This window comes from Notothenia coriiceps, unplaced genomic scaffold (assembly GCF_000735185.1).
Source record: "Notothenia coriiceps isolate Sejong01 unplaced genomic scaffold, NC01 NC01_scaffold00000339, whole genome shotgun sequence".
NCBI classification, from domain to species: domain Eukaryota; kingdom Metazoa; phylum Chordata; class Actinopteri; order Perciformes; family Nototheniidae; genus Notothenia; species Notothenia coriiceps.
The window spans coordinates 19,363,178-19,384,832 of record NW_011333040.1 but is presented as its reverse complement, the minus strand read 5'-3'; the positions used below and the strand labels follow the sequence as shown (position 1 = coordinate 19,384,832).

The window sequence follows — 21,655 nt, the reverse complement described above, 5'->3', positions numbered from 1 at the left end:
GCCTCTACTGTGACATGTTTACATGCATTAATGTTCAAAAAGGGCTTTTTTTTTCCTTCTCATGCCTGTGCTACAGCACCTCTTTTCACCCTCTGTCTGAAACCAGAGCCGCGTCTGCTCTGATACATGTAGCTGGCAGCTCTTTGGTGATTGAGCACAAGCCAATAGAAACCAATGATGTCACTATGCAACAGAGGTAAACAAAGGAGTCCAATGGAGGCGTTTCAGGTTAGCTAGGTACAGTTCGTCCGTGCAACTTGGCCGTCGGCTGAAGTCTTTGCGGTGTGTTCCAGTGCGAAACACGTGCAACTTGGCCGTCGGCTGAAGTCTTTGCGGTGTGTTCCAGTGCGAAACATGGCCAAGACGCAGGAGACGTGAGGCGACGTTCTGTCGGGACGTGTTCTTTGGTGTGTAAGAGGCTTTAGAGAAACTCCCTCTGAATGGAACATTTTGTGACCATTAACAAAAACCTAAATAACACACTACATGGAAGGGAAAAGCATAATAGGGCCCCTTTAAGTTGTTCAGACAAGGACATGTGTTACGAGTCTTTTTAAAAACACACAAAAATATATAAGAGTAAATGTTTACTAGAAATATAAATATACATAAAAGTAAGTAAATAAAACAAGAATATGACATAAAATAGTTATCATTCTCTCCCTAACATACCAACTCTTTGAAGCTAAGTAGTATCTAACCTCAACCTTGTTGTGAGGACATTTCATAGAGCCAGGTCACATGACACATTCAGAGAGAAACAGCTAATATACATTTGGCCTGCGTTACTATTAAGGAGTACATGAGATGTATGTTCTTATACTGCAAAGCTGCATTTATCAGTAGTTCCTTTTTAAAAACAAGAATGAATAGAGTTTGCGGTTGTATTTATGTCCCCTACATTAATGCTTTGTACTGCAGAGAGATGCCAGACCTCCTCTACTCAGGATTTGATTATAATATTCTAAACCACATCCCCGAAAAACCTTTTAAAACATGTTATTTTGAGTTTTTCCTTTCAGTCAGCAATGCCTCAGTGAAAGTGTTTTGAAACTGACAATAACAGTTTCCAATAAAACTGAAATAATTACAGTTTTAAGTAATTGTTTGAACCTTTTCCTCTGTAAAAAATATCTATAATTGATGTAATCATGTTGCCCGTGTGTTTCCAGGAGCTGGTCAGAGAGCGCCAGGAGAACGAGCGGCTGCTGAAGGCTCACGAGGACAAAGACGACCTCATCGGGAAGCTGAAGGAGGAAATCGACCTGCTGAACAGAGTGAGTCCAGTGGTGTCTGATATTTTGAGCGCTCCTTTGTGGTTTCATGTGTGGGCGGCCTGTGTGGGTTGAACATCATCATGTGGCATTTTAGTGCACTTTTCTATAAAAGCTTTGTGTTTTTCTACACTGATTATTTATTAGACACAAACAAACAGTTATGTTTGGATCTACACACTTACACGATGACAGCACATATTTTACACAGAGGCATTGTATGTGCAATTTGGATTCTGAAAAGCTTACCGGAGGTCTGATGACATTTCAGCCTCATACTGTAGTTACTGCCTCCCAGTGTTGCATGGAACATTAATGTCTTTTTCAGTTCTCCACCAAAAACGAATGTGCTGCCTGGTGGATACAAATCTCAGATTGTACATCTCAAGCTAATCTGAAATATATATCTATCTTTTTGTTTCATTAGGCAGTTCACCTCCCAGGGTGTTTTGACAGATCCTTTTGGTGAATAAATCAAAGAAAGAAAGAGATGGATGTGTAAGAAAGTGTGCAGTGGCAGCTGAAGGCACCGTATTTAACACAGTCTTCAACTTTAAAAAACAATCTTTTACTTTTTCAGTGCTGTGAGGTCTCTCGCTCTACTTTCATTTGATTCACCCTCAGGCAGTGTGTTTTATGGTACACTCAGAACTAGCTTACAGTTTTCATAGTGTGCAACATTCAGAGAAGTGAATTCAAACCTCACATTCAGTAAGGTAAAGCCTCCAACTCATACTTGCCAACCCTGCCGATTTTCGCAGGAGACTCCCGATTTCACTGCCCTCTCCCGGTTTCCTCCCGGGGTCATATTTCTCCCACATTTCTCCCGATTTCTGACAAAATCATATTTACTCACGACTCTTTCCACTCGGACTTTAACACAGCTACACCATTGTTTGGTTTCTATGGTAGCGCATCTCTTTAGCAGCGCGCACAACTCAAAGTCTGAGAGGGTGAGGTGTCACAGAAAACTGAACAAGAATCGACAACTCGACCCTCTGCTCACTCCTTTCCTGATCCGCTAGCATTTTTTGCATTTTAGCAAGTTTAAAAGAATCTGACAGAAAAAGGGGAAAGCATACAGAAATCTAAAAAAATGGTATACTAGTTTTATTTCTCCATGAATTAGTCATTATGCATTATATTATTAGTAACAATTATGAATTATTCTTGGTTTAAGAATAACCTTTGTGACCTACAATATGAAGTATATTTATTTTTTCATTATGCATTACTTGCATTTTAAGAAATGATATTGTTACAGGTCGTACACAACAAAATGAAATAAACAAATGTACTTTTTAGCATCTCTAAAGAACAACATAGCAGGGGAAATAAAACTCTTTCATCTGTAATGTCCCGAGAACAGCAGCTAGTCCAATAAACGTTGCTGGGTTATTATCTCGCCTCTTCAGTCCTCGTGATACACACTGCAACCGCTCTGCAAACACTGAGTGCAATATTGCATCCCGCTGATAGCATCACAGGGACAGGAAGCTGGTCCGAAGGAGAAGGCCTTTATGTAAGGACGGTAAACGTGGTGATAGCCATCAGAAATGGCCCCAAGAGAGGCCCCCCGCAAGGCCTGATGGGAAAGCAGGAGATAACAGCTGATCCAGTCTCTGTGCAGAGGAACATTGAAGCCTCTGTGAAGTTTATTTGGAAGAGAAAGAAAAGATAACTGCTGGACTTAAATCTCTTTCTCTTCATACACTGTGAAGAGAGAAGTCCTGCTCTCATCCCACATACACCAGTGTGATTCAATCTCTCTTCATAGTCAGTGTGTACATTCAGTTGAAGGCAGAGCAAAGTTCTACTCTATACACATTTTATTTGAGCTACCGAAAAGAAATTCCAAACTAATTATTGTTTGATTTTTGGCCACTTGGAGCAGTGAAAATATGGTGTAGAAACAACATAAATACAAATTGATAAGCACAACTATTAACACATTCAGTAGATTAGGAGGAACAGTATTCTTAGTTTGAAACACCGTTTGCAACCCTTTGCTGAGTGTAAATCCAATATTCTCTCTTTCTACCACTGTTTTGGTCTCACTAGCTACACGCAGTGTGAGCAGGTAGTAAACAGTGGGTTTTGACATGAGGTCAAAGCAGTGAGGATAAACCAAAACAGTACAATTGCAACCCAGATCACCAAACAACTAACTGAAGCTCATTTTAAGACGCCATAAAGCCAAGGAGAGCCTCAAATTCAGGTAATACCCCTCTATAGGTTCACCACTACAATCTGCATCTTTCACATCGTCACATTGTTATCCCACGAATATCCCTTATGGCTGCCTTAAACACAAAGGTCTGAAACTCTTCCTTACACCACTCGGCAGCATGACGACACTCTGACCTCCTCAGTTTGACTTTCTCTCTCTCTGTGCAGTTGATCTCGTCTCAACAGCCACGATCATGATCAGTGATGGAAGAAAACAAATATAAGGAGTGTCACAACCGAGAGCCTTTCTCATTTCTACTAATTAGAGCTGCTAATGTCTCATTTGTTGCCATTAAGGCTGGCTGTAGGGGGGGGGGGACCACGCAGCAATAACGCCAGTCTATTGACTCGGAGCGTAAGGCACTCCGAGTCAATAGACGGGCACTAGAACATACTTTACCCTCTTCAACTGTGCAATTCATATTCAAATTGAAACTAGTTCACCGCTGTATACAGTATATTGTTTATTTACATGCTATATATAGAAGTACAAAGTGCACATTTTTACCTTAATTTCTATATTCATATTTTCATTCTATTTTTGTATTTTATTTAACATTATACTTAAACGTCTTCTATTCGTATACATATCTTTATTTTATTTTATATATGTTATCCTTATATTGCACAACCTTACTTAAACATCTTACATTTATAAACTGTACATATTTGTATAATTGTTTTGACATTACACCTTAATGTCTTTTTTGCTTGTATAAATATCTTCATTCCATTTAAATGTATATTATTTTATGACTAACTGAGATGTTTATATCAATAAATATATATATTTGTATTTTATTTAATAAAAAAGTGGAGCAACTGTGAAAAACCCCATTTCCCCAGGATGAATGACCTAATTCTAATTGTGATTATTTAACACTCACCTGGCAGGAGGTTGTTGTGAATGTTCTCTTTAAATGATACAGAAAGTATTAACCCGGTTTTACCTTTTTTCCTCAGGACCTGGATGACATCGAGGATGAGAACGAGCAGCTGAAAGAGGAGAACAAGACTCTGCTGAAGGTGGTGGGTCAGCTGACGAGGTAGAGACCACCCCCCTGAAGATCTGCTTCCTCCTGACCCCCTGCAGCATGTCCTTAAATCAGTTTGATTCTGTCTCTGTGTGTAAGAGGTGAAACTGTAAAGTAGAGGAGCCTCACAGTGTACATCCCCCCGAGGAGGATTTATCCCATTGGTGGTGAAGGCTGAGTGAACTAGAGGCAGTCTCACGGGAGGCAGTCTCACGGGATTGATTGTCATCGTATACATATTTAATGTAAATGTATTGTATATAGGCCATTTAGATAGTTCATTTTGGGGGGATATGTGTTGATAAGGTCTATAAAAGCAAAGGTAAAATGAATGTATGTGCTCAAAAACAAGTACACAAAGTCTTTTGAAACTTGTATAACGGTTTAATGAAAAAGCTTCGGTAATCACAGCCGTCACCCAGGTAACATGAAATCTCCAGTGTTATTTCAGTTAAGAGCAGTTTTATCAGTGTAACAATGGAGCTTCTTTTGAGGACCAAATTCAACATCAATACTACTGTACCGTCAGCCAAAGTCTCGCAATACATATCAGGGTATTCTGACATTTCTATCCAAAATTTTTTTTGAAAGCCTGGTGCTATCTAATTGAACATGAGTGCTAGAGTTACTTCCATCCAATCATTTCTCGTTAGACTAAATTCCAATTTCGAAATCTACAAATGAAGAAAATTGTATTAAAAAAATCATTCCAGTTTTAACGTTACCAAGACTTTATATGAATCATGTGCTTTGCGCATTTCATTCCTAACATCTGAGTATTATACTTGTCCTGGGGGTGTGAGCCTTCTCGGTGTGTGGAATCTTTTTTTAAAGCTCTCTGTAATTGGTTTACAAGTTATGTCTTTGCAATATTTGATAGGCTGCTCTGTTTATGGCATCTAAGATGTGCATTTTTGTGTGTATGATAACCAAATGAACTGAAGGAACATACTATTTGAAATGCATCTCTTTTTGTTTACTCAAGGGAACAGGCTTGGCTGGTCGTGGCATTTAACTTTCTGTATTTAGATCCTTTTTATTCCACGGAGGAGCAAATAATCTGTAGGTTTTAGAAGGCTCTGCTTCCACAAATATCACGTGTTTTGGGGGTAGACGCAATCCCCTCCGCAGACAGTCATCACAGATCTCTTTCCATGGCATTATGCATGTACAGAAGATTAAGTCATTTAATAAAAGTTTGATTATCTCTCAGTCGACTCGCTTCTGTTCATTAAGACTAATTTGATGTGATGATACCATGCCACTGAGTCGCTAATGCAATGTGACGGTGGCGGGGGGCTCAGTTCCTCTGCCTAACACACACACACACACACACACACACACACACACACACACACACACACACACACACACACACACACACACACACACACACACACACACACACAGTTATGATGATTCAACGTGCCAATCACCATCCTGGGACAGAGAGCTCCACAGAAGCTGTATTAGCTTCTGAAATGCAGTAATTCCCTCACCTGGCAGGACTAATGTCAACTAGATCTCCAGATAATGGCCTCTTTCAGCTGCAGGCTCTCTCTATCATCCCTATTAGCATTTTTATGAAAAGTTGTATAGGGTCTGTCATTTGGAGGGCGATTCATATCTGTCTCTAGTCACAATGGGCTTCTGGTTGGCTCCTTACGGCAACATCAAGACATCCTATAGAGTTCAGAGAGCGTCTGATCAATCAGGATTCTAGTTCCACTGGGTGGGAGTGTGTTTTGAAGAGTGGATCTCTCTTTTTGTTTTGGATGGTTGCAAGAAAAGCCATGTATGTATGAGACTTTTTTTCATATTGTAATCTTGTTTAGTGTGAAGAAAGCATTAGACGCATAACATAATCCTTCACTCAGGAAGTTCACTTTACATTCTAAATAACTTTACCACTTTAAATTAATCAAAACTAAATGATGTGTAGCTTTGAAAGGCATACCTTTTATTAGAGATGTCCCGATCCGATCACGTGATCGGGGATTGGAGCCGATCACGCGATTTTCAAAAGATCGGAATTGGGAGAAAAAAAAATCGGAGATCGGGATTTAAAAAAAAAGAAAATGTATAAATACTTTTTTTTTAATTTTGTATTCAATGTTACAAAAAAAAAATGACCATGTTCAAGTCTTAAAGTCATCCTGAGGACTTAGTTTTGGTTTCAAATTACACAACATCATGTATGTGTTGCTTCTTTGGGGCTTGTTTTCATAGACCTGGTTGCTTATTTCTCTCAAATCTGGCAACAGAGTGGGCGCAGTGTCTAATTGTAGCAGTAAGCTAACGAGTACTGAAAGCTTTATTTTGTTTTGATCCAACGCTGCACAACTGAACTGATCCAATGCTGCTGTGAAAGAAAGAAGCTATATCCATGTTGGATAGAATATCCAATTTGAATTAAAAAAATAACCTTAAGGGACAACTTGAATGCTTTTTTTTTTTTTNGAGCCGATCACGTGATTTTCAAAAGATCGGAATCGGGAGAAAGAAAATCGGGGATCGGGATTTTTTAAAATTTAAAAAAATTTTTAAATACTTTTTTTTAAATTTTGTATTCAATGTTACAAAACAAAAATGACCATGTTCAAGTCTTAAAGTCATCCTGAGGCCTTAGTTTTGGTTTCAAATTACACAACATCATGTATGTGTTGCTTCTTTGGGGCTTGTTTTCATAGACCTGGTTGCTTATTTCTCTCAAATCTGGCAACAGAGTGGGCGCAGTGTCTAATTGTAGCAGTAAGCTAACGAGTACTGAAAGCTTTGTTTTGTTTTGATCCAATGCTGCACAACTGAACTGATCCAATGTGAAAGAAAGAAGCTATATCCATGTTGGATAGAATATCCAATTTGAATTAAAAGAATAACCTTAAGGGACAACTTGAATGCTTTTTTCTTTTTTCTCTTAGTGCATTGCATAAAGATCGGATCAGGAAAAATCGGTATCGGCAAATTGTCCAAATCAAATGATCGGAATCGGATCGGGAGCAAAAAAAGGTGATCGGGACATCCCTACCTTTTATACGATATAATAAACCATTAATGTTTAAATGTATGCGGCTATTTCCTATTTACGTCAGCATATTAGGGCTTTATAAAAAAGAAATGGAATATTTTCTCTGATTAATGTGGTACATTTACATAAGAAAACGTATGTAATGAGAAAAATGTAACTTATTTTTTCTGTGACGTTATGAGCTCATAGGTTTACTTTACAAATAATCAAGTTGTCTGAAATTAAAGTCCCACATTAACCAGAACAAATATATATTTTTCTCATGGAGACACATCGCTCCATATAAGGAGGTGCATCAGTATTGGACATAAAGATATCCTTCATTTTTTTTTGCAAGTTTAGCATGAAATAGTATACCAATGATTGAACATTTAGAATACCTTCTTTACTGTGATTAAGTTGTGTGTTAGGGTGACCCATGTACTCCTGTCTGATGAGCATGTGTTGATATCACTTCATGATGTGCTACAACCCTCCTGTCAACCACTTAGTGGCAAAACAAGCCTTATATGGGCGCAGTGGAGTCAAACCATCATGTTCCTGACATTCCAGAAAGTAAATAGCCTGTGGACATTGAATCATGGCTTCCTGACACATTCATCCTTTGAGACCCCACTCAACAGTTAGACATAAAACAGCTGACAGTAACTAAACCACTCAACATCTGAAACAAAATGGCAATACCAAAATTAAAACATTGCTTTAATATATTTGCTTATTTTGTTGTGTGCCTTTGTTAGTTAAATGTGTCCTCCAAAATCCACCAATCCGCCATTTTCCTTTCTGTACCATCTAAGCCACACTTACTTTGTTTTGCTGTATGGTGTCATGCAAGGATAAGCATGTGTCCAATCTAGTTTGTTTCTGTATGTTCTGCTGTGAACAGAAAGGTCTTCCTCCTCCTCAGATCCTGAGAGGCTGATAGCGGGACACAGATGAGAGGCAGGCCTTATCTCGTTCTTGTTGAGACCCGGCCATATTTCATTATCAGTAGCTCTCGTGCTCCTGATTCTCCGGCCAATCTCCTCCATCTCCAGGGTCTGTGGTGCGGGGAAGAACTCATCCACACGGAGAATAGCGGGGGTCAGAAAGAGGACTGGACATATTTGTTCAATTTCCTCTGCACTATTCCTCATGCTCCACTTTGCCACAGCAGCCTATTTTTTATCTGAAAAAATGCACCTCATTATCTCCAAACTAAGTGATATCTGAGGTGACACTTTGAAGGCGAAACCAAATTGAAGTGTCCTGGGAGGATGGGGAATGATTGCGTTCAGACCCCTCATCCCAAGTCATAATGTCACACTGTACCTCCAGCACAATCACTTTCAAGTAAGTGTGATTCCTTCTTCTCGCCCCCCATGAAAGTGCTTTTTGAAATCCCGCTGCCACTGCCGTTTTCCTGAAGACAAACAGCGACAGTGCCGGAGCTGAAACTGCAATAACGAGACTTCAGACGCCTCGCATGCACTTCCCTCCACACCTGGACCACATGTGGATCTGCCCTTTGTTGAAATGCCCTGTAAAAGTCAATGGCATACTAACAGAGTTCACAAACTGAGAGGAATCAACTAATGGCTCTCCAAAGGTGTGACATTTACAAAATGGCATAATTTAACTCTTCAGACGACATACTGAATAGGAGGACAAATGGGTTTTTATTCACCAGAAAGGATAATAAAACCGCTTGTTCTTCCAGAAACATAAATGTAAAAAGATAATGCTACATTGCTTTTGCTTTATTATAAGCCAGGATGTAGTAGTTTTAAAGGCTTTATTCCATTTTCAGCCCATTTAGAAGACATTTTGACGAGTGACTATTACTTTATCCGGCAGCCATTGCATTATCAGGTGCTCTATGGCACATCCAAACAGTTTCTATCCGCACCATTTTATCACCACGATTACATAAACATCCCTCTTACTGTATACCCTAAAAAAAGGGATCTGTTTGAGATGGTACAAACCCATATTCTGCTCCTGTGGTGCATTGGTTTGGATTTTATATCTATATTCCATCTTCTGTTTTTAAGTTTAGACCAGGGTTTTCCAAACATTTTTCACTGAGGGCCGCATACAGAAAACATATATGAAGGGCTGGGCCCCTAAAGGTGAGGCATATCGCCTCATAAGTTAAGTTATAAGTTAGCTAAATCAATCAAATGAAGTTCAATTAGGCTAGATACTTGAATATGCTATCACAGCTCTCCATAGGGTTTCATTTATTTTGTTACAAAAAGTGTTGCAGCTCATTCCTTAACTCAGAAGCCTCAGATTGCTTAAAGTAAGAGGAAATACGAAGGGTATATTTGAAGCTTACTATATGAATAATTTATTAGGCTTTTTTTATCAACTAAGATTGACTGAATTTATTTGAAAAACTACGCTTAATAACAGGTGATTACTGGATAATATATATTTTACAAGTACAACATAAGGCAAGCACACGTTTCATGTGTGGGCCATTATACTTTTAGAATTTGCTGAGGGCCATTTCAAAATGAACAACAACCTCTGCTTTAGACTAACTTTTTCTAGTGGATTCTTGTCCATTGGGCTTGAATAAAGTTCTTATGTGGTAAGGCTTTTATAAAGACGTGGAGTAGAATAAATAAGAATCAATTATCTTCCTGACATCCAGAAATGTATTCCGCTACAGTATAACAAACTTTGTGGATATAATTATCCAGAGACACTTTTTGATTTGGACTTCCATATTCATGAGGAAGCTGCAGAATAAACACGGAGCTCCTCTCCAGCTGACAGAGTACGCAGGTGGTTGACTTTTCAATGCACTTGAAATGAACAAAAGACAAATATAGCCACAGTTCAAAGTCACGGTCAGATTAAGTCACTGTGGCCCCCGGGGTCAAAACTGAGTTGTTGGGGGCTCCAATTAGCTTTCAAAACAGAAATATGGAGAATTTGATGGTGACACGTATCTTTATTTGACCAAAACCTTAAGGGCCATGGATATAGAGAGGCAGTTCCCTGGTTGTTCATCTGGAAGCTTTTACATTTCCTTTCTACATTTATTTGTTCACATATTTCCATATAATGTAGTTTCTTATCAAAGTAGTTACACATCCAAATGGATGAAGACACACATTTTTTGCATAAAATGTTGAGCGTAATTACATGCCCGGACCACATTAACCAATGCATGCATTTTGTTCCTGTGAAAGCGGCCTTTTCATGTTCAAAATTTGTTTATGTCTACTTTAAATGTGCGTATGCAGAAATTCCGATTAGGTCAGAGAATCAACACAATACACTTTTATTAAATGTATTTTAGGATAAGAAGTATTGATATTGTTATAAATAACTCTTCAAAAAGAGATAACATATTTATCATAGGATTATTTTTTTGGTTTTTATAAATAATTAGATTAATGGCCTCACATGAAAAGTGTATTCAGTTCAAACATAGTAATCCAACCACAGCCAGACAATAGACCTGTTCAATTTGTTGTGTGCGCGCGAACACACACACACACACACACACACACACACACACACACACACACACACACACACACACACACACACACACACACACACACACACACACACACACACAAAGGCAGAGGATGACAGACTTGAGTGGCTTGTTTCTCCTTTGGGAATTAAGTCATCTGTTCCCGGAGATCTCTTTCTCAGGGCTCCCCGGGGTTGTCATGGCAACGAGATAAGGTTTGTGTGTATCCCAATCGATCCTTTAAAAAATGAAAAAAATGTGTGTCCAATCACATCCTTTCAAGTGAGTGCGGACCCCCCTCCATTGCACATCCACACACAACTCCTCTTCCTGTAAACACCCACTCATACACACACATACAGGATTTATATAAAACCATCACACTGTGCAGAAAATGCCAATGTATTGACTCGGTGACTCAGACTTACTATGAGTGTGATGGCAAAGTGCTGCTTTACATGTGCCCCCCCACAGCTTCCCGGTGGCTGCTGGGAACATTATTGATGCTCTATCTTTTCACTGCGTTCAACTAAGTGAATTGTACGATGATAAACAACACGCTTTATTGCAGAAACTAAACCAGCCAACAAGTCATCCTGAAGGTGGAGAGATTCCCCTCCCAGCATGCATCACTTCCTCCAGTGGGTGGCAGTGTTCCCAGCTCATTAGTGTGAAACCAGATGAAGTCTGTCATGCTTCTGATGTTGTTTCCTGCTGGAACACCCTCATAATTTAACACATAGGCAGAGGAGAACATTTATTTATTAAATATATTGTACTTTTTTTTCAATTTTGTATTTAATTATTCATTTATTTGTAGGAAACAAGTACAGAGAAACATTGACATTTGCAGAAGCATTGCCCAAAGTCCTGTAATCTAATTTCCAACACAAGTCCCCTGATGTGCATTGATATTTTAAGTATGCATTCAAATGTTACAGTTTAAATAGTTGAATCAAACAAACACAAATAATGACTTTTTCTAATAACTTTTCTAAAATCTCGAGCTATCACTGCAGGACATGACTGTTGCGGGAAAAAAGTTATTCCTAAAAGTTAAAAAACCAGATTTTATGCTAACACGTAGCGAGGGGCAACCTTACATTTTTGTTAAAATATGTTGAGATTGATGTTGTAGACACTTACATGTATGTGTAAAATTGGAACATTTATTGACATTGTTAAAAACAACTTCAGGTTAAAGCAACTATGAGAAATGTGTGTTTTTTTAATCCAGAACTTTGCTTTCTTGCTTGTTATGGGATGTGAGTGGTAAGCAGTGTTTGATTTGATGAGACTTCCTGTAGTGGAGCTTCTTCTTAGTCAACATTGATGCTCTTCCTGCACAAAACATTGATGTACTGTTACCAAACACTCTGCTTCCTCATGCTACTGTCTGTTAATACCAATATATTAATGGAACACATCACCCTTTTATCCTGCATGTCCCATTATCAAAAACCTCATTTATGCCGCATCTTTTATTTATGATGTATTTATGATTGACTATGGTAATCAGGTTGCACAAGCTACAAAAAAGCTGTTCAGCTGTTGCCACTTCCATCATTCCCCCCCCCCCCCCAATTGGTCTTCCATTTTAATAAGCCCAAACCTCCAGAGAGGGAGCATGTGAATCTGAATGTTGTTGATGACTCACAAAGTCCGTGCCAAGCAGAATAGGAGGCGGCTCTGGGGAGCATCAGCAGCCTCTGAAGGTCACTCTACGCTGTTACCATGACAGCGCTGGCCTCCCTCGGAGAACTTTGGAGCCGCTTGTGTTGCGTGTAGCGTGATTTAAGAGGTGGAACCTGCGTTGGGATGCGAAAACAACAACTCCTGCTTGGCATGTTTGCACATACAAACATGAAGTCCCCTGCCACCCTCCTCCTCATCATCAGCAGCAGCAGCAGCTAGTCAGCAGGGGGGAGGCAGAGGTGCTCATTCTCTCCTGGGAACGACATACACAAACATTGAGCAGGTCGTTAAAAACATCTATATTAATCGTTCAGTTAAATCCTGGGTGACTGGAAAACAAAGTTTGACTACAAACACTCATCATCCATCCGTCACCTACACTTACTCTGAAAAATCCACTGAAAGGCAGCCGTCTCCATCCTCTTTGTCCTTCCATTCATATGTCAGCCATCACCACCCACGGCTCTTTGCCCTATCTATGGAAAAACGTGTGTTGGCAGGCGGTACACAGGTGGTGCATGGCTGAGTAGGAGTGTGCAGTTCATCCCTATATGCATGACCATTCCCATGGCTGCTCACTGGGTAGCGCACTTCATAGGCAGTCCTAACAAGGCAATTATCCCTGTTAGGTTTCATTTGACTCCTGATAAATGTGCACTTTCCTGCAGGGATTGGACCTTGTATACAGAAAAACCTCGGTCTCAACTTTAGTTGTTAATAGCAATCCTGTAAATTATGTTTTTACATTTTAAATGAGGCTAAGGGAGCTAGGGAAAGTTTTAAACCACAACACAAATATATACTTTTTGTCCACTAGAGTAAGTATTTTTTAACATGTAGCAACCTTGCATTAATCTAATGATTTACAATGAACTTAAATCATTTGGCCACTGTCTCTTATGATTATGTATATTATTTTAGATTTTGTTGTTGCAAGTGAACATGATTCATTTTCACGTTTAAAGAGCCACATGTGGGTGCTTTAGCACATTAACTTTCAATTGCATTTTCATGCAAGTATTTTCCCAAGTTTAATACTGTCAAACACCAAGAAGCAGAAGCATTGACCTGAGGTCCATCCAATTAACATGATGCTGCTTTAATTTTGTGTCAGTGTGGTCACCTTCACATGGGAAATCATTTTTGGGGGACACCTGTTATGCTGATCTTACTTGGAAGGCAAACACTAAAAAAGAAAATGTGATTTCAATTTATGTTTCTAAATATGCATGCCTGCAGCTGTTATGAATACAACAATTGCTCTTTTCGTGTGGAGCCGGCCTCACCGAGGTTTGATATTTTGCCTCCCTTGAATTTGTGTTATCCATGAGCTGTGTGCAGCCTTCTGTCCTGTTTGTTTTGGTTTCCACAACTGTAATTTGATTGCTGCCAATTATTTTCTACATCTGTACTGTTTAATCAGATACTTTCCAGCTGCTGCATAAAAAATGAACCAAGTGTGTACTTCTGACTGTTTGTGTTTGTGAGTTACTGCGTGCTTCTGTGAGTCCAATATTTTGCTGTGATCCTCTTTCCCTTTTCATATTTTTTTAGGTTGCGTCAGTGGAGCATTGCGAAACACACATTTAGACCCCGCTATGCTGAGTGGGCTTTCATGAGCATCATGGGCAGGTGACACATGGCTGAAAAGGTCATTCTCCACGTGGTGCTACCCATGATCCCATAATAGCAGGAATCATCCACTGGGCACATGGTGGTGCTGTATAGATCCAGGAAAAGCTGTATGGTTGGTATGGCCTTCAGAAAGGTATGTGAAGTATTGACATTTAACACAAAGAAAAAGCAAAACAGTCAGCACCCACCTATAACCTTCCATTGTGTGTCTTGTACAACAGCCTGCACATTAAGATTGTTTTTCTCAAAACCATGACAGGATCTTGATGTGTTCTGAAAATCTGGCTGTCACATCAGATGTTAAGATCTCTGCCAATCCACAAGAGACCTCCAACTTTGGCATCCGTCACCATGAAAAAAGGTCATTGTGAGGCGGCATATGGGATTGGGGAGACAGAGAGGGAGCAAGAATGGACTGAAGCAACATATTTTCCACTCTAGTTTACATAATGGCTGGCTGCTAGGGCGATATTGCAGGAAATGTTGGGAAACAGCAGTGTTGATGGTTTTCAAACTCCTCTCCAAAGCCATTAGTGATTAGATAAAGAGTGTAGATGGACTTGTAATGATGCTCTCCTGCATGATCTCTCTCTCTTTTTCTCTCACTTCAACCAGATGAAAGACACTCTCTAGGCTGTTGCTGTGGACATTAATTTACCCTAACAGGCACTGTGTGGCCACTCCACCACCTGCTATTGCACATTTCTGCTTTAATCACTGAGTTTTTTTTGGTAAGAAATAGGAACTTGAATAATGCAGATGCTGAAATGAAGTGTAACCGGAGCTCGTAGGACCACTATATTACCAGATTTGACAAACATGTAGCCCAATCAGAGCCTCAGTGTTTTTAATTTGGGATGTTGGATATTTTTTTGGACTTTCGGTAATCCAAGGCCAAAAATGTTAGATATCTTTACATTTCATTGTAGGCTATAGGCCTATAACATGTGGTACGTTTTCATCAAAGAGCTGAGTACAGTGTAATTTTTTCAGCCTACATCATGATGTAGCCTATTAGTAGAATGTAATTCAATGTTTTTGCAACTTTATACTATTATGCCACAACTATTCAAAGGCATGGCCTACATTGCATTTTTTTCTCCACTAAACATGAATTGCATAATTTGTATTATGTATTATTTCAGGTTAATAATCCTCAACTTAAATTCACAAGTTACAGTATGGTACAAGCAATTATCAGCTTTGTCAGTGTCAAAAAAAAATTTTTTTCCCGCCAAATCAAATGAAAAGTAAACTAGTGCAGAAAAACTTGAATGCACCATTTCCTTCCTAATGAGGTGTTCTTTCCAGCTGGTTGATTTCTTCCGCCAAGTTTTTCGGACCTTTAATTGAGTGGCTTGCTTGCTGCTCACACTGTTGCTTTTGTGTCATTTAATAAGAAAGTTTGACTGCCAACAGTCTGAACATGTCCGTTTCTGGAAGAAGTAACGGCGTTTGTGCTGCTCTGTTAATGATTAGCTTGACTGCTAAACGTTAGCTAATGTTGGCTAGCTAACAAGCTAACATGCTAACTAACGTCGATGAGTCAAACCAGCGCCATATAGATAGATAGATATATGGCGCTGAGTCAAACTAACGTCAACTTTCAAACTCGCCACTTCAAACCGGAAGCAGAGTTTTCCTGTCCTGCTCATGGTCCTGCTGTCTTCTTGTTTCCCGAAACATGAAGATGTAAACTGCTTCAAAAGTCCAAGGTAAGAATATGCTGCATTTGGTAAAACAATTAACTTTAATAAGACTGAATGAATGGTAGTAGTCTGCCATTGAGTGCTTGGCTAATATATTAATTATGTAAGCTAACTTCGACCTGCGTGAGCTATTTTCTTCATAAACTTGTATTTAATGTATTAATAACTTTCTTGTAGTGGCTCATCTAGTGGGAATGCTGACACAGCATTCCCACTATCTGTTATGCTACGCACGAAATTCTTTATTATTCCGCCGGGTTATTTTGCGCTGCTTCTTCTCCCACATTGAACATCGCAGATACTCTGTTCAAACATCAAAACGTTCAGCTCGGTTGGGAATCAATGGCTATTACTTTTGTCATTCATAACTTTCATAATTACAGAGATACATCCCATAATTCATCACATTTTTAACATGGAAGTCAATGGAGAACTCTTCAGACTTCAACAATCTTCATGCGACTTCAACTGCTAACTGCTCCTTCTTCAACTGCTAACTGCTCCTTCATACTTTCGCTCAGAAACCTCATTCCAACTTTAAAATGTCACACATCTGTCTGACATTATTCGTGTAACACAACTTTTAAATCTTATTCTTACTTTTACATATATTAAACATTGTTCAGACCTTGGTAAAGAGGCCTTCTTCAAATTTTAGAGTTTCTGATGTCACAGCTGAGTGGAGGACAGATTTAATTTTGCCTTCATATTTTCTTTTAAACCTGCCATAATTCCCAAACCCTACATTCCTGAGACATAATTTTTCATGACAAACGTAGGAAAATATCTCGTAGCTTGAAGGATAAATAAAAATTAAGCTAAATAATGAAACAAAATGCCTCTTGAGGGCATGAAGTGACAACAACTTTCAACATGTCTCCATTAAACTCCATTGTAAGTTCAGCCTCACCTTTCCCCACCACAGCAGCCGCACACCTTTAGTTAATCTGCCAAAAGTGCCACATTATTAACCCAAAAGTACACAAAAAGTACACTTCAGATGCTCAAGGTTCCTTGTCATGCTTCACGCTTTGAAATTTCACCGATATCTGTTACGGTTCTCCAATGAAACGTTCACATATAACAGGTTTATCTCTCATTCAGAACAATGAAAATGCTTTCCTCTCACTAATCACCATGGAAACCTTTGATCTCTGGACACATTGTTAGCTCAAATATAAACACCTGTGTTATGGAACACGATGATGTCATAACTCCAACTGACATGCTCAGAGCAACAGACTTCAGATAATGGTTAATGGTCGTGCCCTCAACAGCTCTACGTCAATTATGGGGTGTCATCATATGCCGTTTCCATGATCCCTCGCCATAAAACACGATGGCGCTGTAACGCCAATGGACACAGTCCGATCGCCCCTCAAACTTTGCTTGTATATCACCGGTCCATGCCTCAACAGCTTTACGCCAAATATGAGATCTCACCATATGCTGTTGCCATGGAAACGCATCCCTTGCCATAAAACTTGATGTCACTGTAGCTCCAATGTACACGGTCCGGTCGTCCCACAATCTTCACCTGTATATCACCTCTCCATGCCTCAACAGCTCTACGTCAAATCTGACATCTCACCATATGCCGTTTCCATGGAAACGTATCCCTCGCCATAAAATGGTGGTGGTTTTCTCATAACTTCAGTGAAAATGCTCCAAACGGCTCAAAACTTCACAGGTTTAGTAACGATGCAGCCATCAACGCATCTAAGCGTATTATGGGATGTCATCAAATGCCGTTGGCATGGCGATAGACCATTCGCCATCAAGTTAGTTAAAAAGTTTGCAGTTCAAATATTCTGCTGCTTTTCCAAGCCTTTTTACTTTCTTTTCTTCTCTCATCACACATTCAAGCCCCCACTGTTCATGTATCATTTCAATCTAAATTCTTCACTTTCTTCTTACACATTACATTTCAGCATTGCAATTCAGCATCAGCTTTTCAGCATAAAGCATTCACAACAGCAATTTCTTCAGGAATTGCATTCTCTAGTTTTTCTTGTTGTGTTTGGAACTTATTTTGATGCGTTCATGCTGTTATTTATTTATTTATTTAGTGAACTTGTTTACTGGCAGTTAATATTATTGAGAATATAGTGGGATTAACTGGCCTGCATGTCAAATGCGTTGGTCACAATTCGTCTTTAATAGTGTTGTTTTGAGGGGGTTTGTAGCAGGTTGTTCCTTTCTTTTGGTGATTTTTCTATGGGTTTACTGTGATCTTGCATTTCCTGTAAAACTAGACGTGTGTTTTTTTCATATACTGCAATCATCATTTACATAATCCACACACTCTTCAGACTGGGTAATTAGGAACATGGATGCCAAGTAATGCTTTACGCTTAACTGCTGGGCTTCTGCTCTTCAGTACTGTTTATACTGCTGCTGCACTCATTGCAGAGCTCAAGCATTCATGCATACGTACAGTATAGTCACCCCCTCATCATCCACATTACATTAACCATCAGTCCAAGCATACATTACTGAATATATATTTACCTTCTGCATGGCTGACATCGATGTCTGTGATGCTTATTCTTCACTTTGCATTTGAATATTTTGCTTTGGACTGGTTTTACTGTTTTTAGAGCATTTTATCCTAATCATATCTCTACATCAGGATTATTATCACACTGCCAGTCTATGTTGTTTTGCAGGGCCGAAAACCGAACATAAACTCAACATTTTCTGCATGGATATACAAAATAATCTGCTCCTCGTAAATTGTAGCTGTGATTTTTGTTTGTTCCATTCACTCTTAGTTTGAATTGCTGCAGTGCAGAGCGATAAACATCTACATCTACAGTGGTTTGACACGGTTGTTTATTTCTCAGAGAACATCAGCTTCTTTTCACAGATTTGCTCTCTAAAGTTAATTTCAACAACCACTTCTCACTGATCTCAGACACATTGTCATTTTCAGAATTACTTCTTTTCAAAATCGCATTTAAAATGTGGCTATCAGAAGTTTGCTAGGCACTTATTTGGAAGGTTGTCTGCTGCTGGAGCTGCAATTTTTTTAGTGAGAAAAGCAAAGGCAAAGAAAACATTGGAAATTGATGTTCATCTGTGTATACTCGAAACTCATTTACTGTGCCTAATTAAAATATCTGTAATTGAGAGTCATAATGTGATATTTGCTGCTAATTTAGTGCTTTATTTGCAACTGGAGCAATTGATGTGTGGAAATGATATCTAGGACTTAGTGTACTACCTTGGGAGCCCTACATTTAAAAGAGATTGGATTTGCCAGTTGTTGGAAATGTATTACAGTTAATGATATGGCACACTGCAAATGCTAGAAAACCAACCCTGGCCTTGTACACATTTAATTTCTTGGCTGTTTATTATTACATGGACACAATGGATATTTTTAGGATTTTGGCAGTCCTCTCATGTACTCCCCATGTAATGTCCATTTTCCGCAGCAGGTGCAGCTTGCATCAGTCACTTAATCATGAGGAAATGGCTTTAGCGGAAAGCAGCATTTTGCTCATAACGCCAAAGCGTCGGGATGGACAAATATATTGAGTCGAGTGCTTTACTCCAACAGTTTAGAGCGTGCAGGCTGCGGATTCGCAAGCGTACCTCCATTACTTTTAATCGTGTTGTAGCCAGGATTGCAGTGCATGCTGGGAGATGCATCTATGGGATCCAAGGACTGCACAGAAGTGGAATCTATAGGATAAGCTCAGCTCTGAGTGTATGGGGATGGAGACTCGGCTATAATGGCATTGTACAATGGCACCTAGCTGCAGGCACAGGATAGCGAGAGCGGCTGATCACGTGATGTCACAAATGATAAGCCTCTGTCAGCCTCACTGACCACATGTGAATGGAGGCTCTGAACAGGCATAGACAAGTAATCGACTTCCTTTCATCTTTTCTACAACTTTACTGGTCTGAAGACTAAAACAACAGCGTTTGAGTTGCAGTCAAGTGATGAAAAAAGTGGCAGTGGAGACAGCCACTCGACCATGAGCTGCATTCAGTAACACTTCCAGCTGAGCTGCACCAGCCATGCTTCTCTGACTGAGGCCCAAATCCAAACACACCCTACCCACTCCCCCTCCGTGATGGAGTGAACTCCGTCTGTAGTCACACTCGCAGCTTAATGAGGCTCCCTCCTTTCAGGTGGAGTGTGTAAATACAGTGGCAAGCTTTGAGACAAACTCCCCTCTCTCTAGCTGAAACAGGAAATGCCATAATGTTTGTAACAACGGTTTCAAATCAGCATCTCTTGGATTAAAATAGAACAAAAATAAAACCCTACAAATCTTTTATGGCATATCTTTTTTATGAACATATTTTTGTTTTAAAATGTGATGTTTATAAGCTGCTTAGTTTTTGCGAAAGTCTGTGTAAATGTACACAACTTTACTGTTTTCTAGAATAGCCATGAGTAAATGATCCTGAGTTTAAACAAATACGAGGTAACCATAAGGTTGTTGACATCTGTATGAAGATATTAAAGGGCTCTTGTTGTGCAGTTTATCAGTGAATGTTTCCACGGAACTGTTTGTAAACAGCGTGTTACATGACGGACGGACACAGCGTTGAGTCCGGTCAGGTAGAGCAGCAGGTGAAGTCAGGACCGATGCAGACTCGCTGTTGGAGGGCTTGATAACCCACTCCCCCTCTACACTTGTTGGTTTGGAACAGCACTTTTAATGTGGCGGACCCTCTGCCCAAAAACGTAGGGGTAGGATGTAGTGTGTAGGGGGTGGTTTGGAATTGGGCCTATGAAACAGGGCTGAGGTGATGAGTGGTGAGGTATCAGCCTTATGAGAAAGAACATTTGCTTAACATTAGCTCTGCTGAGCTTCATGCCAAACGTTCACAGATTGGCAGTGCTCAAAGGCTGTAATTTCCACTTTTTACGTATTACTGTAGTTCCAACAACATTTCCTTATTTCTATAGGCTCTTTTTTGTGTATGACATTTCATAAACTAAGCATCTCAGCGTTTTCTCAGCAATTTCCTGTTCACTGTAGTATACATTTTCATTTCCATTCTATATATCAGTAATTTCTTTATTTATATAGGGCTGAGAGGCTCTCTTTTGGAAAATGATTTGAAATTATACATATCTTTTACCGTAGTAGTAGATGTCAACCTTTAGCTGAGGCTGTTGAATGTGAGATGAATATGCAAAGCGAAAATGCTCTGGTAAAGTCCCATATCTAAAGAATACTGTAAGTGAAAGAAATTGGTTTATAATCCACAGAAAATGCAGTTTATTGCTGTATGTAATGAGTGTTTCTGTCGTGACATTAAAGAATAGGCAACTACTCACTCTGTGCACCATGGGACGCCATCCTTACAAAATGTAAAGGAAGTGAATTTTATCAAAAGACAATCAGATAATCTGGTTGTATTTTGATGTAACTGTGCTGCATTGGATGATAATACAGGTGTTTCTTTCTAATTATGACCACTTGAATATAAAGTTTTTTATATATTTCTATCACACTCATTGGACAGTTGTCTTGATGTGTTGGGGCCTTTAACCTACAGTCTGCAGTCTGTAATAGTGTTCATGTTACGATTCCAGGCACTTA

At 39.4% G+C, this 21,655-nt stretch overlaps 1 protein-coding gene across 1 annotated transcript in view; it reads left to right on the top strand.

Moving 5' to 3' along the window:
• The window catches only part of LOC104951953 (transmembrane 6 superfamily member 1-like), a 32,108-nt gene extending 26,359 nt beyond the window's left edge, over nucleotides 1–5,749 (top strand). The window contains exons 10-11 of the mRNA XM_010778702.1: nucleotides 1,173–1,277; nucleotides 4,467–5,749. Coding sequence (XP_010777004.1) covers nucleotides 1,173–1,277; nucleotides 4,467–4,553 — 192 coding nt within the window. The 3' untranslated portion in view covers nucleotides 4,554–5,749. The remainder of the gene's footprint in view (nucleotides 1–1,172; nucleotides 1,278–4,466) is intronic.
• Nucleotides 5,750–21,655: the final 15,906 nt, after the last annotated feature.